Source organism: Castor canadensis, chromosome 12 (genome assembly GCF_047511655.1).
Source record: "Castor canadensis chromosome 12, mCasCan1.hap1v2, whole genome shotgun sequence".
NCBI lineage: Eukaryota > Metazoa > Chordata > Mammalia > Rodentia > Castoridae > Castor > Castor canadensis.
Window position 1 is genome coordinate 26,983,961 of NC_133397.1, and position 26,100 is coordinate 27,010,060.

A 26,100-nucleotide genomic window follows, 5' to 3' on the forward strand; every position below is an offset into this window, starting at 1 on the left:
AAACCTAGGGCTTGAATCAAGGCTTACTCACTCAACCCTCTTTGTCATCTTTCTTTTTCAAAAAAGTAATTTTTTCCTCTAACTCCACAGACAAACCATGAATTAGAGAAAAGAGCATTTGGCTTTGAAATGTAAGACTGCTAGTTCTGAGGCTGTACTTCCCAGTGAAGTACAAAATTTGCCTCCAGAAAATAATTATAAAACTCTTTAAAATCTTAAAAAAAAAAAAAAAATTTGTGCTGTTAAATCAACCAAGGAAAAAAATGCTGACTTTATTAAGGACAAATAACAGAACTTTTCATAACAACAGTAGAAGTCTACCATTTTATCAGAAGCTGCTTTGAGCCCCTACCACAGCTCCGCAGACACAGTTACATCAAAATGACAATAACTATGAAACCAAACAGGTTCATTGCCAAAAGACTGATTTGGATTTGGACCACAGAGTAGAAAAAAGTCACACACAGTGGGAAAACCTATACTTCTCTTAGCCTGAAGCTGCTGTAACCTTGGAGCAGGATGAGTGAGATCTTGGAAATGGGAGAACCATAGAGGGACTTGCAAATTCTCCACAAATCCTGACAAAAAAGCCTTTTGCCTTACATACAGCCTGGCTGACTAGCCTGGCTACACATATGTGCAGAGGAGACCCAAAAGGTCCCAAGCTCACTAAAGGAAAAAAAAAAATGTCAGTTAGTTGGGAGCCTGAGAATGTGCAGAGGAAAAACCCGAGAGTGATCAAGCTTGCCACACATCCCTGTGATAGAAATCTGCATGCAGGGCCAGGGGTGTATCTCAGGGGTAGAGCACTTGCCAAGGAAGGAAGGGAACAAGGGAGAGAAGGAAGGGAGGGAAGAAAGAAAGGAAGGGAGGGAAGGAAGAAAGAAAGGGAAGGTTGGAGGGAAGAGGGAAGGAAGAAGGGAAGGAAAGGACATGAATACACACACAGAAAGACATAAGACAACCCAATAGAAAGGAAAACAGGCAGATATGAAAACGCTGAACTTTGTGCTCCCCAAAGCACACACAATCTATCAGAAGAGAGTAAAAGCCATACTGGCTCAAAGTGTTTAGGTATAATCTACAGTTAAGCACTAAACTGTGAAATCACAGGTGCAATTCCTTGGAAAGCCAAGCTAAAAATTATAAGTTTTTAAAAAGCTGAACAGACACATCAATAGTATGCAGCCCCTGGAAGGAGAAACAGATACTGCAGTTAAAGTGCATGCAAGTTGTTAAATAAATAAATACAACCTGCAGGGGGAAATGAATAAAAATCAGAATCCACAGTTACTACACTACTATGTAAAGTGTCCAATCCAAAGAAAAATTGTAACTCATGCAAAGAAACAGCTAAGACCCATGCTCAGAGAAATAAAAAATAGTAGGTAGCCAAGCTGTAAATGAGTAAGATCAGCTCTTTGATTTAGCAGACCAAGACTTCAAAATAGTTATAAATACATTTTAAGAATTAAACTATGTTTTAAAAGATAAATACATATGACTTGACCAAACAAACAGAATATGAACAAAGATGCAAAGTATTTTTTAAAAAGTGGACATTTTAAGAATTAAAAAGTACAATAACTGAAATGAAAAATTTACTAGATGCTCTGAAAAATAGATCTGTTACAACAACAGGAATGAATAATAAAGTTAAAGATAAAATAAACAAGGCCAGGTGCAGTTATGCACACCTGAAACCCCAGCACTTGGGAGGCTGAGGGGATTATGGAAAGTTTAAGACCAGCCTGGGATACATAGTGAGACACCAACTCAAAAATAAAAAGTAAATCAACAAAAATAAATGAGAATTTATCCAATTATAAGAACAGAGAAAAAATACTGAAGAAAGATGAGAAGAACCTTTGGAGACTTGGAAGCAATACCAAGCACACAAGCATGTGCAATGGAAGTCCCAAAGAGGGGACGGTAAAACTGTTAGAGCAAATATTGCTGAAAACTTTCTAAATCTCATGAAAAACATAAACCTACAAATCCAAGAAAGTCAACCAACCTAAAGTAGGATAAGCACAAAGAGATCCTCACCTAGTAATCAAACTATTCCAAACCAAAGGCAAAGAAACTGTGAAGACAGCACAAAGGAAATATGAGTTATTACATACAGGATAGACTTTGAACAAATGACACTAGGACAATTTCATATACACATGCAAAAAAAAAGAATTTAGACTTTTGCCTCACCCAGACACAAAAATTAACTCAAACTGTATTCTACAACTGTAAAACTGAAGTTTTTCTAGAACATGGGTCAGCAAACATCTTTCTAGAGGGACCATCAAGTATTTTAGGTTTTCATACAGTCTCTAAGGTAACCATGCAACATTACAAAGAGAAAGTAAGTAGAAACAACGTGTAAATGCTTAGGTGAGACTATATTCCAATAAAACCTTATTTACACACTGGACAGAAGTAACTACTGGTATTTTGTTTCATAACATTCCAGGTTTTTGTATATATGTATACACCTTTTAAATTTTTAATCAAAAGTGAAGTCATCCACTACCTACTTTTTGTAAGCAATTTGTTTTCCCTCCCTCTGTCATTAAATAAATACTCCATTAGAAAAAAAAAAGAAAACCTCATTTACAAAGACAAGCTGTAGACCCAAGGGGGTCAGTCCACAGGCTATACTTGGCTGACTTGTACTCAAACAAGAAAACAAGGGAGAAAACTTTTGTGATCTTAGACTAGGCAAAAAATTCTAAATATGATACTAAAAGCAGAATCCACATATGAAAAAATAACAATTGATTTTATCAAAATTTAAAACTTTTGTTCTTCTTTAAAAAAGAAAAAAGGACTTGACATGGTGGGCCTGTAATCTCAGCTACTCAGGAGGCAGAATAAGTTGGAGGATCATGGTTCAAGGCCAACCCAGATAAAAAGTGTGAGACCCTATCTGAAAAATGAAAGCAAATGACTGGGGTAATGTAGCTGCAGTGCTAGAGCACTGGTACCAGATCCTGAGTTAAAACTTTTTGTAGTGCCAAATGAGGAAGGGAAGGGGGAAAGGAGAAGAAGGGAGGAGAGGGGGAGAGAGGAGGAGGAGAAGGAGATAGAGAGAAAGAAAGAAAGAAAAAATACAAGGAAGAAAATCTTTGAAATCATGTCTAAAAAAGAGCAGGTACATCAAATATATAAATGCTCTTACAACTCGGTAAGATGACAAATTGCTCAAATAAAAATTGAGCAAAATATATTAATAGATATTTCACAAAAATATACAAATGACTAAGAAGCATATGAAAAATTGCTCAACATAATTAGTCCTTAGGGAGATGCGAATTAACACCACAATTAGACTACACTATACTGCCATCAGAACACTAACAACAGCTTGGGCAGGATTAGAGAAGTGGGGAACACCGTGAGCCTTTCCTAGAATACGAAATGGTGCGGTCACTTTGGAAACCTGGTAGTTTCTCAAAGAGTTAAAACAGACTTATCACACAATTCAGCAGTTCCATTCCTAAGCACCTATTGAAGAATAATGAAACTCATGTGCTCACACAAAGCCATGTTAAGAATGTTCGTGATGTTATTCATGAACAAAAAGAGGAATGATGTAACTGCCGCCGACTGGTGAATGAATAAACAGAATGTGGTGCATTCATATAACACAACAATTACTTGCAATAAAAGAGAATGAATTACTGATACAAGTATCTACAACATAGATGAACCTCAAAAAAACCTAACTGAAAAAGGACAGATACAAAAGACTACATTTTGCATGATTCATTTATTTGAAATTCCCAGAAAATGCAACTCCAGATAGTGAAAGCACATCCATGGCTGCTTGAAGTTGAGAGTAAGCACATGGACTGACCTCAAATGGACACCAGGTTTCTTATTAAGGTAATGAAAATGTTCAAAAATTAAACAGTGAGAATTGTCCAACTCTATGAATTTACTAAAATATCACTGTGTTGAATACTACACTGGTGATTCTTACAGTTTATAACTCATACCTCAATAAAGTGTTAAGAAAAAAAATCCATCTTTGCCATTTACAGGCTGTGCCACCTGCAACGGCTTACCAACCTATGCCTCAATTTTGTCATGTGTAAAAATCAAATTCATAACACTTACCTGATAGGGCTCTTGTGGGTGCTGGAGTAATGAAGAGGAACATTTTATCCTTTCTATGCTATAGCTTAAACCATGCTATAGAAAATACATATATCCAAGATGTGAAACAGACTAAAACAAGTTGAAATTCCAGAACCAATAGCATAGTAGAGTATCCTTTTTAAAAACAAACAAATCCACCATTACCACCAATGCTCTTACTGGCACACAGTATGAAAACACTCACATTCCAATGTTAAAATTCTAATTCTAATATAAAAATGTGGATTCTAATATAGATATTCCAAGTAATGCCAAGTGTGGTGGTACATGCCTGCAATCAATTCCAAGAACTCTGGGAGGACTACGGCTTCTTGAGCTCAAGTTGGAGGTCAACTTGGGCCACATAGTAAGTTCCAAATTAGCTTGGGCTAGACAGACCTGCCTAAACACACACACAAGCACACACACTTTTTCCAAGTGATAAGAAAATATAAATGATAGTGTATTTTTTAAAAATTACTGGACATAAATAATTGAAACCTTAAAACTGACAATAAGCCAGGGGCTGGTGGCACACACCAGCACTGTTAGCTCCTCGGGAGGAGAGAGAGGACAACAGTTTGAGATCAGTGCTGGTAAACAGTTCTCAAGACGTCATCTCCAAAATAACTAGACCAAAATGGACTGGAGGTGTGGCTCAAGAAATATATCACATGCTTTGGAAGTGGGAAGTCCTGAGCTCAAAACCTTGATACCCTGCCCCCCACAAAAAAAAACCCTGATATTTGAGGTTAGATGACATATTGCTTAAAGATAGTTATTCGTTTATTTTTTAAACATTTTTCTACTGAACATTATTGGTGAATGTGCAAATTTCCTTTCCTGTATAAATTCTTCTACTTTCCCAAAAATCTTAAAAGTAGTTCTGAGTCTCTCAAGATCTGGAAGAATGAAAAACTCCTAACAAACAGCACCTCTGCTAATAAGCCAAGAAGAAAGCTATCATTAATCCTAAGGGGTCAAGACTGTTGCCACAGTACTACTACTGTGATTTGCTCTCGTCTCCACTTTTAGTTAGAAAAAAGTGGAGGGGGCGGGGAGAGCGACAACATGTAGTAAATACAAAACAGTCTTTATTCTGATAAAAATAAAATATTTTCTAATCTTCTCAAATGTCTTTTGATATTTTGTGCATCCTCTTCATAGTCATACTAAATTGTTCTAATACCATCAACAAGGAATTTTTGCTTAATATTCCAGAGCCCCTTTGAGTTCTATAATTCTGAAAAACATTCTCCCACTGATGCACAGAGAACCAACATACTGTTCTCAATAAATGAGAACAAATAAGATTTAACTCCAAGACATGTAGAAACACTTGATGAGTATAAAAATCATAGAAAAACACACAATAACAGTTCTGCTCTTGTGAGTACCATTACACTGGGCAGAGGTAGAGAATCTCAGGCTTCTTTTTACATCAGGAGTTAAGCCATTCCATTCTCTTAAAGACTAACTATAGAAGAACAAATTTTACTTTCCTGTGAGCATTTCTCATATCTGAAGTCCTTCACTGAGCTCACAATCAGAAAGGAATGTAAAATCTTAAGATCTAGTACAAATCCAACCTATATGTTAAGATGGTGCTTCGGAGAGTCAAAAACCCAGAGAGCTGGAATGGCAGTATGGGAGTCTAGAAATGAGAAAGGGGAATGGCTTCATGAGAGACTTGATACAGCAGGCCTGATACTGCTATCTTTAGACTGGCCCCTCAGTAACATCTGGGAATTTGCTTTTTTAGAATAGTTCTTACTTGATAATGCCATTTTACAACTTAGGCCACTGAATTCTGTTATGCCAAAGTGCCATGACTATTTATAAACAATGTGGTTGTTTATGGCAAACACTCTCCTTCTGAAAGTCTGAAATTATGGTAGCTGTGGCTAGCTGCAAAGAAAAACTGCCTACATCACCTGTTCCCAATAAAAAAATCCCAGGTCTTAAATATTAAAGTAGACTTTTCTGGGCAGAAACACTGTGCACTTTCCAGGCATATATATGCTGTGTATATCTTTATTAAACCACAGATGCTAAAACAATGCCTCTATGTCTTATTAGTCCTAGAAGAGAGTCACCAAACACAAGGGTGGCTGTGGAATTCTCGAGACAGGTGTTAAAGGCAAAGTGATATAAAGAACAATAACTGCAGAGTTTTAGAGAAACCTATAAGGAAGAATTTCTTTTTCTCTTGATCAAATTCACCTTTGGACCCACTGGACATGCATATAGAGTTGAAACAGAATACTCTGACTCACTTCGAGAAAGAATTACCAAAATCCAGAAATATCAGGCAGAGTCAAAGAACTGGGCAGGGGAAAAAGAAATTTAAACTATCAATAAGTCAACTAAAATTAGCATTTAAGTCACTTAAGTCATTATAAAACCTTACTGTTTGATCAGTTAGATAAATCTAATGAGATTCTTAAAATTAATTTCAAAGATTAATTCACACTGAAGGAGGAATATTGACAATAAACATTTTCTAAGGAAGGGCATATTTCAGGTACAAGAGAACCATGCTAAGCACTATTTTAAAAACTCAACTATCTGAAGCTGTTATGAAGCAAGATTATCTTATCAGAAATTGGCCAAGTTCATGGTCTGGGTTATAGAGAAATTCTAGAATTTTATTAAAAACAAATCGGTATTTCTAACATCTTGTGTTCTCTTAAACTTATACCCATTCTAGGCTTCATCATCACTGAGAATGGCAATACCATTCTAACCTAACCCTTGCACTCACTTCAACTCACCTTACTCCCCAGACAGAAATCATTTTATGTTTCTGTATATATAGGATTCTATGTAGGATCCTGTTGATTCTAACTCTTAAAGGTCTCCCTTGACTGTTCAGTTTGCTATCCCATTTGCTACTACTGTAGTTCAAGTCTCCAACACTTCTTTGCTTAACTATTTCTATCAATCTCTCGCAACTCTAATCCATACTCCACACTGCCATTAATAATCAAGGAGCAATACTATGCTGGTTCCAACCACCTGCCCCCTTCACTGAGAACTCTTATTAGCACCATACAAATCACGGAATAAAATACAAGTGTCTTGAAATGACATGCAATGTCTTCCATAATCTGGTGGCAATCTACTTCCAACTTCCTAATCCTACTCATTGTCTCTATAGGTCACTTCCTGAAATGCCTCCAGCTCCAGCTGGGTATCATAGATGTGTGAAAACGTAGTTAAAATGCAAGGTAGCACAGAGCCAGTAGGACCAATACCCAACATAAGCATTCATATACATTGAAAAAAAAATGTAACTATGCACACAAGACAAAAAGCGTCTACAACAGATCTCAGATACTAGCCTAAGCATCTGTAACTCCTCCAAACTATACCAATTTTCTCCTCTTAAAATAAACACTAGGGTAGGGGGAGAAATGATCCAAACAATGTAACACATATGAATAAAGGAATAAAAAAAAATAAAAAGGAACATTTTATAAAAAAATAAATAAATAAAATAAACACTAGGCTTTCCTACTCTTATACTTTTTTTTTCCTTGAAAATCTTATATCCCATTCTGTAAAAATTGTAGCCAATTTCAAAATCCATTCAAATACCATCTTCCTTCTGAGTTATCTCTGCCTCCCTAACTGAGCTATTTTCTCTCTTCCCAAATAAATTCTTCAACTGTATTTACTACATTTTGAATTATTTAGTCATTGATGTACATTTCTTATCTCTCCTATCAGCGTATAAAATGAGGAAAAAGACAATATTTGCTCATGTTTGTATTCTCTTGTCATTCCTTGTATACTGATTGGTACAAGTAGGTAGCTCTAACATTTGAAATTTTCAGATTAACCAAAATTTTAGAATTTTGAGAATAAATGACACTTAAAACAATCATATTTTTATAAAACATAATAAAAGATGAAAATGATCATTTCAAAGCCATATGAGTTTTATTAGCCTACTTAATTATCACATAGAAAATACATTATTATTGATCTATGATTAAAAGAGACACTGGAAAGTCTTGCTTTCCCAGATTCCTGGGAAGGAACTAAATGTAAAAGAAATTCTTTCTTCAAATCACCCCAAAGTATTAAGTTTTAAATAGTGAAATCAGACTAAAAACTGTTAAATTTCTCTTAAGTGTTACCTGGGTCATTAAATACATTAACAGATGCCAAAAGCAGTGGCTCATGCCTAAAATCTCAGCTACTTGGAAGAGAGACGTGGGAGGGATCTGCCTGGGCACAAAAAAAAAAAAAAAAAAAAAAAATGTTAACAAGACCCTATCTCAAAGAACAAGCCAGGTGTGGTGGTTCACATCTGTAACCCCAGTTACCCAGGATGTGGGAAGTAGAAGAATCACAGTCTGAGGTCAGTCCAGGCAAAAAAACTTAGCAGAACCCAACCTCAACAAACAAGGCAGGCATGACTTGTTACACACCTGAAATCCTAGCTACTTTGGAGTCAGTGGTAGTTAAGATAGCAGTCTAAGGCCAACTCAGGCAAAGGCACAAGACTAAAAACTAACTAGAGCAAAAAGGCTGAAGGTACAGCCTGTGTGATAAAGCACTTACCCGGCAAGAGTGAGGCCCTAAAGTCAATCCCCACACTGCCAAAAAACGTTCTCCACAGACAACAATATAGATTAAAAAAAAAAACTGGGTCTACATAAAGAAAACAAGCATGTCAGAGAAGATATCCTAAAGTCTTTATTTCATTTGTATTAAATGATCACATAAAGAATTAATCGAAATAAATGATAATTAAGTACATCAGAGTTATCAAATCCTACCAACGATGTACCTTTAAGACTGAATAGAAGATAGAACAAAATTAAATAAATGGTACCATACATTCAGTTATCTATGCTTGAAATACTGCAAGTAACAAAATTGTAACATATACTGATCATGAATAGTTTGGATTTGGGTTTTTTTCTTTGTTTTTGTTAGGGTTTTGTTTTGTTTTATTTATGCATTTGCTTTTGCTTTTTGAGACTGGGTCTCACTATAATAGCCCAGACTGGCCCAGAATTCACTATATACACAAGTTGGTCTAGAACTTGCAATCTTCCTGCCTCTGCCTTCCCAAGTGCTGGGACTACAGGAAAATGCCACCATGCCTGGCTATCAACAGTTTCAAGGTGTCATATTTTTCAAACAGTTTCAAAGTTACTACAAGCATCTTCTTACTTCTGCAAATTTTTCTGTATAAAAAACAATGAAACTAAGGCAAAATAAGAAATTATTCTGCATCTGGACCATAGTGATGCACTACTCATTGAAACTTGTAGAATTATATTTCACAACACAGTAGATTTTATTGGGCAAATTAATTTAAAATGAAGATTTGAAGGTGTGAAAACATTTATGTGGTACAGACACATACAGTTCTTAGTCTTTCAAGATTTCTCTGCCTTCACTTCCTCCCACCCTTCTTCCCTCCACATCCCATCTGGAAATGAAATTTTCAAACAAAAACTGAATAAGAATGAAAAAAGATAACTGAACACAGTAAACTGCAAAAGAGATGAGACTTGTGATCTTATGCTATTAATTTTTTCAAGAAAGAGTTTCTATACATCTTAACTTAATTTAATCTTCCTCAAATGTAATTACATGTAGTAAAAAATTTTATGAATTACAGTATTAAAGATAATATATGAAAAAAGGAAAAGTCTGAAATACATAAAATATGATCTTATTTAAAGGTTTAGTTGAAAAAATGTATAAGTTGTACATTTATATAAACTTATACATGCAAAACTGTATACACATGGTTTGGCGTATTTATAAAAATTTTCTCTGGTAATAAATTGGTTGAATGGAATCAGAAAAGATATAATAATCACCATACAAAAATCAGTAGCTTTTCTATATATCAATAACAAATATGCTAAGAAAGAAATCAGGAAATCAATCCCACTCATAATAAACACACACACACACACACACACACACACACACACACACACACACACAAATAAAAAAATAAACTTAGCCAAGGAGGTGAAAGACCTCTATAATCAAAACTATAAAACATGGAAGAAAGAAACTGATGAGAACACTAGAAGATGGAAAGACCTCTCATGTTTATGAATTGGCAGAATTAATATTGTGAAAATGGTCCTACTACTGAAAGCAATCTACAAACTCAATGCAATCACCATCAAAATCCTAATGACAATCCTCACAGAATAAAAAAGCATTCCATAAATTCATATGAAAGCACAAAAACCCACAAGAGCCAAACCTATCCTGAGCAAAAAGAGAAATGCTGGTGGTACCACAATGCCTAACTTCAAATTATACTACAGAGATCTAGGAACAAAAACACATGACACACAGACCAACGGACTAGAATAAGGACCCAGAGATAAATGCACACAGTTAGCCACCTGATGCTTGACAAAGGTGCTAAAGACATAACCTAGAGAAAAGACAGCCTGATCAACAAATGGTGCTGGGAAAACTGGATATCCACACGTTCAAGACTGAAAGTAGATCCTGTCTCTCACTCTGTACAAAAATCAATTCAAGAAAAATCAAACACCTTAATGTAAGATGTAAAACTCTGAAACTACTAGAGGAAAATATAGGGGAAATACTAAGATACAGATATACACAGCAGTTTTCTGAATAGGCCTCTAATAGCTCAGGAAAAAAAATAAAAGCAAGAACCGATAAATGGGTTGCATCAAATTAAAGAGCTTCTACACAGCAAAGGGAACAATTACAGAAGGGGAGAAACTCTTTGCTAGCGATTCACCCAACAGGGGCTTAATATTCAGAATATACAAAGAACTCAAAAAAGTTAAACACCAGAACAACAAATCAACCAGTCAGTAAATGAGCAAATGAACTGAGCAGTACAAAAGTACAAGTGAGCAAGAAATACATGAAAAAATGTTCAACACCCTTAGCCTTCAGGGAGATGCAAATCAAAAAGACATTGAGAATCTATCTCACCTTAGCCAGAATGGCAATCATTAAGAAAACAAACAAGTAATGCTGGTGAGGATACGAGAGAAAGGACTCTTATACACTGCTGCTTGGGAATATAAACTGTTCAACACTATGGAAATCAGTATGAAGGTTCCTCAAGAAACTAAAAATAGAACTGTCATGTGATTCTACTATACCACTCCTGGGTATGTGTCTCAAGCAATCAAAGTCAGCATACAACAGAAGTACCTGCACATCCACATTTATTGCAGCACTATTCACAATAGCCAAATTATAGAATTGGTCCAAGTGTCATTAACAGATAAATAGCTAAAGAAAATGTCACACACACACACACACACACACACACACACACACACTAGAGCATTATTCAGCCATAAAAAGGAATGAAATTATATCATTTGAAGGAAAATGGAACTGGAGATCATTATAATAAACAAAGTAAGTCAGACTCAGAAAAAACAAATATCACATTTTCTCTCACATGTGCAATCTGTATTAGAAAAATAAGATATGAAAATAGACAGGGACTTTTTGGAAAGCGCTCAGTGTGAGCAGAGAAGAAACAAGAGCAGGTACTGGGGATGACTATGACTGAAGAACATTATGTACTGCATGAAAATGACAGAATAAAGCCCGTTATTTTGTATACTTAATACACCCTAATAAAAAAGACAAAAAAATTTTAGATTTTTTAAAGGTAGTGTTGTAAATAACACCAGGTGCCAGTGGTTCATGCCTGTAATCCTCGCTACTCAGAGGCAGAAATCAGGAGGACAGCTGTTCAAATCCAGCCCACGCAAATAGTTCACAAGACCCTATCTCGATTACTTTTTTAATGATCGTACAATGACTTGTAAAAAAAAATAGGGATAAAGTTTTAAAGCTAAAGGATAAAGAACTGATTTTTAAAAAGTATTATAAAGACATGTACTACTAACTTTTTTTTTATTTGCTTGCTTGCTTTTATGAGACAGATTCTTACTATGTATCCCAGACAGGTTGGAACTATGTAGCCCTGGCTGGCCTTGAACTTCTCCTCACCCTCCTGGCCTTAGTCTTCCCCAGTCATGTTCCACCACATTCAATTATTGGTACTTCTTATGTATAGCCAATAAAATGGATTAAAAAAAGACATGGAGCCAGGAGTGGTAGTACAAGCCTGTAATCCCAGCACTTGGTTGAGACAGGAGGATCTCCAGTTCAAAGCCAGCCTGTGCAAGATCCTGTCTCAAAAAATCCTCCAAAAAATTAAATAAATAAAATGGCATGGATATACATTATGACATGAAAAGTAATTAAAAAAGAATATTTGATCCCATTTTTGGAAAATTACTTAACTTACAAGTATTAAAATGGAAAGACAGAGCCAGGCACTGAAGCACCTGCTTAAAAAGTATGAAGCCCTGAGTTCAAACCCCAGTCCCACAAAAAAAAAAAAAAAAAAGAAAGACAATTATTAATTCATTCAATAATTAATGACTGAAAACCTTTTGCCCAGGTGCCATGCTTGGCACAGGAGATACAGTGCAGAATGGGTACTCTAGATAGAGAACAGATTCAGAAACTACCATGCAAGAGAGTGCAATATATATATACTCAAGTGGTATTTAACATGTGCAAATCTAACCACTAAAAATTCCTCCTATGTGTCAATACTCAATGCCACTTCACTCATCAAAGACAGAGACTACTTCTCCCTTCCCTCAAATTTAGCCTTGCAAATTGCTCTGAACAGTAAAATGTGACCTAAGTAATGCTGTGTCAGTTCCAGACTTAGATACTAAGAGTCCTGGAAATTTCAACTTTTACACCACCGCTACCCTCAAATGCATTGTAAAGTAATCCAAGTCTATCCTGCTGCAGAGGAGAGCCTGTGTGGAAAGGCAGACCCTGAAGAATAGAGGAAAACCAAGATGAGAACTGGAGACTTCAACTAAGTTGATTGATCAACTGACACCACTGAAACACCTCTGACTAAATTTCTAACCCACAAAATGATGAAAGAAAAAAAATCGGCATGTTAAGATGACTTGTTATGCTGCAATAGATAACTGAGTCAGAAAACTAGTATCTAGAAATGGGGTGGTGCTGAACAGTACCCTAAAACATGTCACACTGGCTTTTGGGAGTCAGAAGAAGGCAAAAGCAGAAAAGGCAAGACAGACTACAGACACTGGAAGAGAAGGCTAGAAATCGGGTGGCCCACATCATATGCTGGCAGAACATTAGCAAAACTGCCACTTGAAGTAACTTCGAAGATTAAAAAGAGACCTATGAACATGAACCTGCAGATCTGGCAAAGAGAATTCCAAGATCCAAAACATTAGCAGCTTCTTCACAGCCACATATGAGAAGGTCCAAGAAGAAAAACATGAGCTAAAGAACAAACTGTTTCATTTGCAAGCAGAATTTAAAGGAAACACTTCAAATCAGGAATTGCTGGGCTGGACAATGACTACTCCTGTAAGATAACAAAAGACTGAAAGGAAACACCATAGGACAAATCAAAAGTAGTGCATTACTAATAAAGCTTGGCCTCACAACCACCAAATAAAGAATGCAGAAGGATGTAAGATAGTGCTGACACACCCTCATAGGTAGGCTAAAGGGCTTCTAAAGAAACTCCTGGACTACAATTTAGGATCCACAGTAGAGAGAACCCAGGTTCAGAAAGCATTCTACAGGTGTCTTTTTTCTAACATGCCACAACTATAATCTGATATACAGAAAACCCACAAAGTGTTTAAAGGAATTCCGTCACTTTGAACTAAAAGAAACTGTTTCAACTGAAAGAGACATCTATGCATTCAAAGTGACACATCAGTGAACCAAACTGAGACTGCTACTTAGGTACAAACAATGTCCATTTCTTAAGGAGAAGTAAAATGACTCAGAGTGAGATCAAGAGCCCAAAGGACCTAGCCAAAAGATGAGAAAAACAATGAATTATGAAACAACTACCAGAAGACAGAAGCAACCTATAGTCACAACTATCCCAGTCTCAAAACTGAATACCATAAAAAAGTAAATATTTATAAATAAATAAATAAAATTTTACAGATGCATACTCAAACTTGAGAATGTGGTAGAATGTGTAGTTTTAGGCCTAGAAACTTCTGTTATTTGCTTTTTTCTTTTTGTAACCCTGGAATGATCTCGCAAAGAACACTAGGTTACTCTTCTGGTTGATGAACAAACACGCCCACTGCAGGAGAAATGAGAAATACCAACTGGAAGCCAGCAGTAAGGCCACAGGCTCCGAGTGAGGTCACCTTGACCCCCAGTCCCTTCTGGGCCATCTTAGGCAACATCGTGTGGACCACAGCATGCTGTGGATAGATGTGGATAACAAAAGGCTAAGAGACACAAGTAATACTTTGAATACAAAGACGCAAAAAGACCATAGTCACGGACTAAAACCAGTAAGAAAAACAATTTACAGAAATAACTGAAGAGTCATTTAGGGTTAAAAAGATATCAAGTACACAAAATTTTGAAGAGAAAAGAATTCACCTTAATAATACAAAAAGGCTAGTACACTAGCCAAGAGTAAATAAGCTACCTCTGCCTAGACAATGTTAACGCGATTTTAGATTTACTAATTCATTTAAATAACAAACATGTACTGAGAGTCTACAATACACCATGCACTTTACTAAGAGAGTACAGTGATCAGATTCAGGGAAGGATAATCGCAGCACACTTCAACTAGTTGAACTGTATATGAAACGATAAGTACATATTTAACAAATGACAGAGAAGAGAGAATGTGACCTACAAAAGAGAAGACTTTCTAATTCAAATGCTGCACTAAAAGAAAAAAGACAACAGTTGAGATAATTTTTTACTTTACCAAATCAATGGTTATGTGTGGGGCAAAGTGCTAGGGAGTGGGGTACAAAGTAAAGAGCAAAACAGACGGGCCCTCTCCTCAATTTGCTATAGCCTGTGTATATACTGTATTTACTATGTATGTGTGTACTATGTATTTATATATATATATAGCACCTGTAGCAGGTATACAGTAACCCTAAAGTATATTTTAAAAGAGATTCATGTCTTTTTTGTATAAAGATGAAATGGCCTCCAAAGTTATTTCAAATTTAAAATTTTAAATTAATTATAGCACTATACCACAAAACAGTGTGGTATAGTGTCTAAGATAACAGAAATGTCTAAGGTAACAGAAATGAATATAATACCAGACAAACCAAGATACACACACCCAAACACACATGGGAGTTTGTTTATATTTCCATCTAAGAAAATAACCACATTGGGCTGGAGGTGTGACTCAGAGAGTAAAGCACCTGCTTAGCAAACACAAAGTCCTGAGTTCAAACCCCAGTACCAACAACAACAACAAAAAAAACCCACATCAACCCAGGTGCTAGTAGCTCACACCTGTAATCCTAGCTGCTCAGGAGGCAGAGATCAGGAGGATCACAGCTCAAAGCCAGCCCAGACAAATAGTTTGTGAGACCCTATTTCAAAAATAAAAAAATCACAAAAATAGGGCTGGTGGAGTGGCTCAAGGTGACGGCCCTGAATTCAAACCCCAGTACTGAGAAAAAAAAAAAAAAAAACCCACATTAATTCATATGTTCAGCCTTCATAGGCAAATGAACAAATCAACTTCTTAATTCTCATTAAGATATTGTAATCTCAATTTTTTGTTTCATTTCAAATAACAAAACAAACTTATAATCTTACTTTAATAATTATCCTACCACAGTTAAAACAATTTCAAGGAAATGAAAATCTATAATTTATGTGGGATTTCTTATGTTGATCAATATACCTTTCCATGGCTTTAGCTGTATAAGGCAAATGCATTTCAATACTGTGTTCATCTTCATCTGTCTGCAGAGACATGCGTTCAAACATTCCTGTCTTCCACAGCTCTCCATAAACTAAAAAGGTTTCAAAATATATTAAAACAAATATATTAATGTGTATCTTTATCTTGTAGAATTCCATCCAGTAACACAAAACTACATGCGTTGGAAAGAGATGAAAGCACCACACAGTACTCTACTTCATTTTTATTAAAAGAAAAAGAACAACTAATTTCACCAGATAAAACAGTAATACATGTAAAGACTTAGTCACCATTTCACATGACATCATATAAAATTAATAGTGATTTAAATTTTTCACCAGTGCCTCTCCTTATTTCCAAGATCACCTCCAGGTGTGTAAGCTTCCCTTTGACTTTTATCAGTACATACTAGAGAGAGCACAATTAATTAGGACTCCTACTAAAATACCAAAAAACCTTGATCTCTTTATGCATGAGGCTAATAAAACAACTTTCAAGTTTTACTTTGTTTTTTAATAAAATGTGTGGTATTATTATTTCACATTTCAGGTTTCTGCCATAACAAAAACAAAATTCCCATTCAAAATGCTATTTTCATCAAATTTTGAAACTAAAACTTATGATACAGATCAAAATATAAATTCACCACAGTACCATGCCAACTAAAACAATGTACAAATTCAGATAGTCCAATGAACTGTACTTAAAAAGTGATATAAGAATATTTTAACCATCCAGGTGCGGTGACTCACGCATGTAATCTCAGCTACTCAGTAGAGACTGGGAAGAAATGCAGTTCAGTGCCAGCCTGGGCAAAAAGTTAGCAGGATCCCATCTCATGAAAGAGCTGTAGGGGGCACTAGTAGGTAGATCTAGGTACGGGATGGACTAGGCAAAAACCACAAGCATCTACCTGAAAAACTACAATAGCAAAAAGTGTGGAGATATAGCTCAAGTGGTAAAGCATCTGTCTGGCAAGTGTGGAACTGTGAGTTCAAACCCCAGTACTGCCAAATTTTTTTTTTAAAAAAAGACTTTTAGCTGGGTGCTGGAAGCTCATTCCTATAATCCCAGCTACTTGGGAGGCAGAGAACAGGAAGATCACAGTTGGAGGCCAGCCCAGGCTATAAGTTTCTAAGACCTCATTTCAATGGAAAAAAAAGCTGGGCATGGTGGCACACACCTGTCATCCCAGCAACAACGGGAAGCATAAAATAGGATCACAGTCCAGGCTGGCCTGGGCAAAGTGAGACCATACCGCCACAATAATCAAAGCAAAAAGACTGCAGGTGTGGCTCAGGAGAGGGCCTGCCTGAGTTCAGACCCCAGTAATGCCAAAAAAAAAAAAAAAAACCAAACCAAAAAAAAACACTGAGCATCAATAAAGGTATCATCACCATTGTCTACTTCGAGTGAGAAAAGGGATGCACCCAGAAGTAGACTGCATCCCACAAGCTTCTAGCTGGCATGCATACTAATTTCTTGGCTCAAGGAATGAGTATATGGTCCTTCTCTGAATATAAACGTTAACCAATATGGAGACTGGTAAACCTGACAGATTTTTTTTTGGGCGGGGGGGGTTGGCACTTATGTTTGTAAGGCAGGCACTCTATCACTTGAGACACATCCGCAGCCCTTTTCTGCTTTAGTTATTTTTCAGATAAGGTCTCGCAGTTTTGGCTGGGACAGGAATCAGAGGCAATTCTGCTACCTGTGCCTACTGCCTGGCTGGGATTGAAGACATGTTCCACCACCCCCAGTTGAGATGGAAGGTCTTACTAACTTTTTGTCCAGGTTGGCCTTGAACTACACAACTGCAATCCTCCCTATCTCTACCTCCCAAGTAGCTAGGATTGCAGACATGAACCACTGTGCCTGGCTCTGATAGATGTTTTTAGCTAGCAGGAACACACTAACTGTCAGGGATATGGAGGATTTTCTTTCATTGTTTTTGCTTGGTTGTGGATTAGTTACAAAAAAAACCTTTTTTTTTGCGGGGAGTGGGGGGGACTGAGGATTGAACTCAGTGCTTCCCGCTTACAAACCAGTCTACCACTTGAGCCACACCTCCAGTTCACTTTGCTCTGGTTATTTTGGAGATGGGGGTCTCATGAACTATTTGCTCGGGCTGGCCTCAAACTGCGATCCTCACAATCTCAGCCTCCCATGTAGCTAGCAGCTGCGAGCCACCCGTGCCCAGTCAAAATTTACTTTTAAAATTGAGATATTCTTACAATACTCATATATTCTTTAAGTTTTTAACTGAATTAAAATCCTCATTAAAAGAAATCTGGCCATTTAAAAGCTATAAGGTTTCTACACACTTACTCTTTTGGTCAATCCGAAGGTCATACAGAGGTGTCCTATATATGTCCACACTGGAAAGAGCACACCGAGAGAGGGGCACATGGTGAGAAGGCCCAAGGATGAAGATCCTCCGTCTAGGACAGACACAAAAACTCAAAACAATTCATTCTACACAAGCCTTAGAAAATGAAAGGGAAAAAAATAAATTTTAAAAATAAATAAGTAAAATCATTTGTTTTCCTTCTTGACTGCTTTCATTACCTTTGTCACTATCAGACTTGAACTGTGTTCTCCCAAAATTCACAAGTTGTAGTCCTAGCTCCTATATTTGATGGTACATTGAATTCAGAAATAAGGTCTTTAAAGAACTGATGGAGTTAAAGCAAGTCCAGTAGGTTGGGGTCTAATGAAAGTGCTTAGTGTGATTATCTAAGAAGAGAAAGCAAGAGGCAGCCATCTCAGCCAAACAATCTTTTCTTCTACCCCTGACTATCCCATGTGTTATCAGCAATAATCTTCATGTAACAGTTGCTTAAAAACTGCTTTGCTGAGGACCACTGGCTCCTTACTTGGGCCCAGGAATTAACGAAAGGTAGGAAGCAGTTAGATGATTGCTACACGCCTTTTTATAGAAAAGGAAGGAACAAATTGACAGTGGGGAAGATGTAACTAAGACTACAAAAGGGAAAAACTTTTGGTGTAGCTAGCTTGCATGTTGGCCAGTTTACTCTGCTTGTTATTCAAACTGACATTTTTTTCCTCCTTTGTCTCTATCTCTGTATATGTGCTGGAGAAACCAAGACTAATACTTTTTACTCTCCAGCTAAATCAGACAGTCCCCATTATCTCTCTCTGCCACCAAGAAGGAATAACCTGTCAACCAAAACACAGGGCTTCAGAGGTGTGATGCCAATAAGCCAGGAGAACCAAGGCCAGCATCTATTGTGGGACATGTATTTTGTCACGTACCTCGAACCGAGTGAGCTCCTGAACTCCCCTTTAAAAAGCAGACATTTTCTCTCAGAAGTGAAATGACAGAACTTTGAGAGTCTGATTCTCCCTGTCCCTGTCATCTGATAAATAAACAACCTTTTTTCCTTTTTTTCAAAACCCTGCCCTTGTTATTTATGAATTGACATTGAGGCCAGGGCACCAGCTTTCCATTAACACTCACTTCCTGTCATCACCTGTAGCATCAATTCAATAACCACTTCAGAAAAAAAAAGTAGAACCTGTAGATTCTTATATGAACAAAACCAAGAGACACCATTCTATTCTCCTAATTTCATAGCACATAAATATTACAAAAAAAATTTTATTGAGTCAAGTTCCTAATGTGGAACTTATATAATGGTAACTCAGGAATGTTTAGGTCACTTGACTAATGGCAGATATTATATAGCACAAGAATAAGTACATACTAGATAGGGCTGGACACAGTGGTGTGTGCTATAGTTCCAGTTACCCAGGAAGCTAAGGCAGGAGAACCACTTAAGCCCAAGGGTTTAAGACCAGCCTGAGCAACACAGTGAGACCTTCCTCTCTCTCTATCTCTATCTCTATCTACAAAGGGGGGCATTTTTCTGATTGAGGAATTAATTTCTATGAAAAGATGGAGGAATATAGTATTTAAAACGAAGACTCCTAGAAAATCTAGGATATATAATATTAACTGATATTTTTATGTCAGTCTAAACTCTAAGGCATATATACATCTCATATGTAACAATTATCAATGGTGTCTAAAAGACAGTACTGCTCCGGAAATAAACACTGAAGATCTGCTGGAAGCTAATGACCTCCTTTAATGCTTGCCTTTTTGTCAAACCCAACCTATGTCAGGGGAAAAGAACCCTTCCCAATCTGAATTCAATAACTGTTTTCCCAATAGATTCTTTCCAGTTTAGTGGAAACATCTGATTTAGAAAAATGAGGAAAAAAATAGGTTTAAGTCTCCTGAATATAAAAGTCTTATATCCAGAAACAAAACAAAATGCTAGATATATCTGAAAGGGGGTAAAGGGCAAATTAAGCCCAGTAACAATTTCAAAATGGGTCTCTTTGTTAGCTAAACACTAAAAATGAAAATTAACAGGATGCACTAAAGTTCATGCATTTTTATTTTGCTGGCTTTCTAGATCCGTAAATACAGAGGCCACTGGAATATCCTGGAGAGAAATGAGTGATTCAGGCACTAGAAGCAATGCCCTTTCCCTCCCCTTAATTGCAAGGTGCTTTTTTTTTTAAAGAGTAACTTCAATATGAGCATAGCATAACTGTTGCTAAATGGTATAAACTAGGAATAGGGGATCACAGGCATTCTCCTAGAAATAAATATAGCTTACAATTAACAGCTCCAGAGATTTCACATTTGTGGACTAAGAAAAGTGTACTCTGAGTATCCTCATAAGTATTTTTTTAATGACTTATTCCAACTATTGGAACATAGGTAATTTTTAAAGGTGTTTCAGTGGAAGTAAAAATATTTTAACTAAAGAATAAAATGTCATAGGAGGCTTTGCTCTGCTTTTCTGTCTTGAAGGCTTCCTGAAAAATACTAATTAAAATCAAGTTTCTACCTAACTACATCCTGAATTCTGGATTTTTCTGTTGTTCTTGTTGTTTTGTTTTATTTTGGTTTTGTTTGTTTTTTGCAGTGCTGGGGACTGAACTCAGAGCCTTGGGTGAAGAGTTCTACCAACTGAGCCACACCCCCGATCCTTTTTCTTTTAGTTTGTTTTTCAGATAGGTCTCACAATAACTTTGCCTGGGCTGGTCTCAGGCCTCCAGTCCTCCTATTTGCCTCCTGAGTAGCTGGGACCACAGGTGTGCACCACCACATCTAGCTCATTTTTAATTATTGTCATGTACCATCAGGCCTGACCTCTGAATTCTGCATTTTTAATTAGTTTGGTAATAGTCAAAAAGTCCTTGCAACTATCATGGGAAAGAAATTAAATGTTCCTTTCTTTAAAAATTCCTTTAACAGGCAGCATAGTCTTTCTGAAACCATCATTTACCTCCCTTACTAAAGCTCGTCACAGTTATGGGATGCAGTGGAAAGCCTTCAAGTCTCAAATGAGCTGGCGCCTGTGATGCTCTTGCCTCCCCTTGATCCTTGACACTTCAGGCACACACTGGTCTGGTGTCCTTTGAGGACGCTGACAATGTTGCCTGCCTCCAAGTTTCATTGTCTGCCATTCCCTTCATTCGGCTTGCTTGGCTCAGAAGTCCCTTCCCCCAGAGATCCTTTCCCACAACTTAAACTAAACCGCGCAGCAGTTCTCAAAAGTGTGGACTGTGGATTCCTGCTTAAGCAAAACCCTTTGGAGCAGTATACAAAATGAAAACTGTTTTCACAATAATGCAAGGTAGACAAATTTGACACATTAACACAAGTATCAAGGTAATAGAATCAACATCTATTAGTACTCTGCCATTCAGCTTTGCTCACTGTTTTTTTTTTTTAAGGCCAGTTTCACTTAATTTCATTAAGAATCTTGATCCTTGAGCTGGTGAAGTGGCTCAAGCGGTAAGAGCTCCTGCCTAACAAGAATCTTGATCCTTGAAAATGCCTTTTGACAACTCTGTATAACAAAAAGGCATTCAGTCTGTGGTGACAGATGCATAAAGTACTTCTGCTGCATATGGAAGTACGTCTCAGAGAAAATCACTTGTGTAATTATGAGTTGTGAAAACTACTGTTCTCTGGGCTGGGATGCAGCTCAGTGGTAGACCATTTGTGTAGCACACATGAGGCCCTGGATTCGATCCCAGCACCAAAAAAGAAAAGACAAAAAAAACCCAAAAAACTTTTCTTTTCCATTCTGTCAGCAAAGAAGTAAAACATATTTCCATTTTCCTTTTATTCATCAAATTTGCACTTTCATGATTTCAATTCATATTAACAACTGAGTTCTAACATTTTTCTAATTATATTTTAAATATTAACTCCTTATATTAAGTTGCATAATTTTAAAAAAATTAATCCAATTCTGTGAATTGGTTTCATTATGATGTATGGATAATTTTTATGTAATTTAATCTTTTTAATTGTAACATCACTTTTTATAACTTCCTTAACCATGTATCATAAGCATTTAATAGTGTTCCAAATTATCTGTGACTAGAAGCTGTTTTCTAGTTAGTTTAATACATTCATCTATGCACTACTGACACTGATGTATGGTGTTAGCAGAGAGCTTAAACCAATTTCTTCTGACAAGTTGCCAGTCAACATTCCAACATCAACTTTGGAATATTTTTTTATCTGTCATTTGGAATATCTTTTTAAAATCATATTTGTACCCCACTTTAAAGTTCTAAGAAGTGACATGAGATCATTAGTTTTTTGTTTTCTTTGTTTGGGGGAAGGTTTTTATTTGTGTGTTTGTTTGTGACAAGGTCTCACTATGTATCCCAGACTGGCCTTGAACTCATAATCCTCTTTCCTCAGGCTTGGAAGCCTGGCTCTCATTTCATTTTTAAAAAATGATCCTAATTGATAGGTAGAAAATGGCTTAGTATGAAAAGTAAGAATGGAAGTGGTAGTAAAGAATTTAACCTTCTCTCATGAATCAGTTCTCAATTTTTCTCTACCCATCTCACAGTTGTCAAAAGGATGTTCTATTTTCTCAAAGGACTCCAAAGATACTGCAATCTACAGGGAAGGCCATTTTCAAGAAAATCCAACTATGACCACCATCTATTATTTTTACATTTCAACCTTCAAATTTATCCAGATTTCAATTGTTACATACTAATTAAACAATTTGATCATACACCATCTATCATCCACCTCTTGCATCCTTTGCTCTTCCATTTTCCTTCTTCCTTGTGCTCTAACTTTCCATCAACTTGCTCAACTCATGCTTTCCTGAGTCTGGAGTACAGACTCTATACTCCCCTATATATTCCTAAGACAAACTAATTGTGGCAGATCCCTCTAGCACATGACTTCAATAAAAATTCTTCCAAATAAGCAGGCATGGCAGTGCATCCTTATAATCCTAGCCTCACTGAGATTCTGAGGCAGGAGGATTGAGAGACCAAGGCCAGTCTGGGTTATATAGGAAGACCCTGCTGCAAACACAAAACAAAAAAAATCTGCCAGAGACAGAAAGTTTGGGAAAAGCTATTATTCAACTAACCTGATTCGAACTGGCTTATAGACCCAGTTTCTTTTCAATTTAATTTCCATTTACTCCTAATCATGAAATAAATTAGATAAGATTACATATTAAATGTTATCAATAAGTATTTGTTAAAGATACTCCTCAAAAATATAAATAAGGCAGGACCAATCAAAACCTCAATGTGGCAATTTATTACTAAAAATTTGCTAAAAATGATTTTCAACAAACAACATGCAGAGACCATTACATAAAAATTAAAAAGTTTTTTTTTCTTTCAAAAGCTTAAACAAATTGCTCAAAAACAAAGAAGTGGGCTGTGGGTGATCATCTTCTCGAACTCATGGCTCCTGTGACTTACTTTCTTTCAAAGACTATGCTACATCCCCACTAGTACAGGCTAACCTAACAATCAGCATTTGACTCCATTTGTACATCTTAATTTGTACAGCTCACATTACAGGCTAGAGCCTAGCTGGGCACTGGTGGCTCATACCTGTAATCCTAGATATTTGGGAGGCTCAGATCAGGACGATCACAGTTCAAGGCCAACCCAGGAAAATAGTTCACGAGACCCCATCTCCAAAATAGCCAGAACAAAATGGACTGGAGGTGTGGCTCCAGTCCCACTGAACAAACAGACTAGATCCTGATACTAGTTCATATGTAGTGACTTAACTATTTAAATTAAATTGCAGGTAGCAAAGTAAGAAATTTGGGTAGTGATTTAGGACAGAAGTGTTTGAAAGTTCACAAGCTTCTTTGTTTTTTTCTGTATTCATTTATTCATATGTGCATACATTGTTTGGGCCATTTCTCTCTCCTGCCCCTAGTCTCCTCCCTCTCCCCTCCACCCCCTACCCCCCACCCCTGCTTCCAGGCAGAACCTGTTCTGCCCTCTTCTCCAATTTTGTTGAAGAGAAGACATAAGCAATAATAAGAAAGACATAGCATTTTTGCTAGTTTGAGATAAGGATAGCTATACAGAGAGATTCCTAGCATTGTTTCCATGCACAAGTGTATTACAACCTGAATTGATTGATCTCTACCTGACCTCGTCACTACTTCCCAGTCACCTTCCCATAGTGACCTCTGTCATTTTAAAGTTACTATATTAGCTCCTCTGCAGTGGGAATATCAAACACTTTCAAGTTTTGGGTTTCCTACCTTTCCCTATTCCTCATGTATGTGTTCTCAGTGTGTGACCCATGTCCAATAATATTATTGCATTTGTTTTAGGTCTAAAGTCTGCATATGAGGGAGAACATATGATTTTTAGCCTTCCGAGCCTGGCTAACTTTGTTAAGCTTCTTATTTTAGAATAATGTATTATTCAGTCTCAAATTTCCAGAGGCTTTTTTTTTTTTTTTTGGTGGGATTGAAATTTGAACTCAGGGCTTCACACTTGCAAAGCAAGTACTCTACTGCTTGTGCCACACCACCAGTCCATTTTGCTCTGGTAAGTTTGGAGATGGGTTCTCACGAGTTATTTGCCCTGGCTGGCCTCCAATCATGATCCTCCCGATCTCAGTCTCCCAAGTAGGTAGAATTATAGGCATGAGCCACCAGCGCCAGGTAAGGAGCTTTGTTTTTTGTTTGTTTGGTTTTTTTAAAAAAAGCTTAATTTCAAAAACAGCTAATGCCAATGATGAACTATCCTTTTAGTAAAAATTGTTACTAAAACTATCCTCCTAGTAACAATTTTAAAAGTAAAATTATTTAATTATAAAAATGATTAAAGAGACTAAAGAGGCTTTACATCTTTCTAAAAAATGTTAATCTCCAGGTTTTCAGAGAAAAACAAAAAAGCCAAGGCACTTAATTGACTAACAGTTTCAGAATGAAACATTTAGCCAACCAAAGAGAAGGAAAAAACTAAATGTTCATTAAAAAAAAAAAGCATTAAAGTGTTTCCTACATAAGGTGTAATAAAATTCACAAAAAGGCAAAACTCTAATTAAATTGATTGCCTAGAGGAAAAGCAAATCACTTCTACAACAAAGATGTCTTGTTAGATAATTCCCCAGTGCCTCCCAATTTAAGCTACTTACGTGATAGACGGATCCACTTGTTTGTAAGCATGGGCAGCACAAGACCCACAGTAAGTGTATCCTGCATGGCTACAAAAGAAAACAATGTTTCATTTAATCATCAGGCTCAAAAGCAAGATGTTCTGAAAACAACCTTTAGAAAGAAATACAATTAACTATAATAGTAAATGTAAAAGAACTCTGTGTATAAATTAAAAGGTAATGTAGTTAATGGTAACAGAGAACACATAATTGTTCTGTGTAATTTTCGGTTTTGGTCATAGCTTACTTGGTTGCTAACTCAACACTTAATAATATATGAGTTTTTGATAACCCTCTGCAGTACTTTAGCAGACTGTTACAGAACAACGATAAGGACCAAGAGGAAGTCAAATCAGACCAAACCTAACACCCTGCCAAGTCCCTCACTTTCCTGTCCTCACAGTAAAAGAAGTGACTCCCTTCTGTGTGTTGTGCCCCTCATTTTCTTTGCATACTACTCTTTCTTTTCATCCTCTTGTTCAGTTCTCTTCCTAGCTACTGATTTTTTTTTTCTGACCTCGTTTTCCTTTTTTGACTCATTCCAGTTACATGAGTCCAGAGTCACTTCCCTTAGCACTTACTAATCCTGACTCCCATGTGGCCAGCCAGTGGCTCTGCAGGGAATAAAAAGTATGCATATATACATAAGTTTAGTATAAAACTT

The 26,100-nt window shown here is 36.6% G+C and overlaps 1 protein-coding gene across 3 annotated transcripts in view; it reads right to left on the bottom strand.

The window, feature by feature from the left end:
* Window positions 1-26,100, bottom strand: part of Memo1 (mediator of cell motility 1) — a 123,901-nt gene that overhangs the window by 22,955 nt on the left and 74,846 nt on the right. For all 3 annotated transcript variants that reach the window (XM_074049454.1, XM_020181875.2, XM_020181877.2), the window contains exons 3-5: window positions 25,416-25,484; window positions 18,254-18,366; window positions 15,905-16,016 (exon numbers count right to left, since the gene is read on the bottom strand). In XM_074049454.1, coding sequence (XP_073905555.1) covers window positions 15,905-16,016; window positions 18,254-18,366; window positions 25,416-25,482 — 292 coding nt within the window. In that variant the 5' untranslated portion in view covers window positions 25,483-25,484. The remainder of the gene's footprint in view (window positions 1-15,904; window positions 16,017-18,253; window positions 18,367-25,415; window positions 25,485-26,100) is intronic.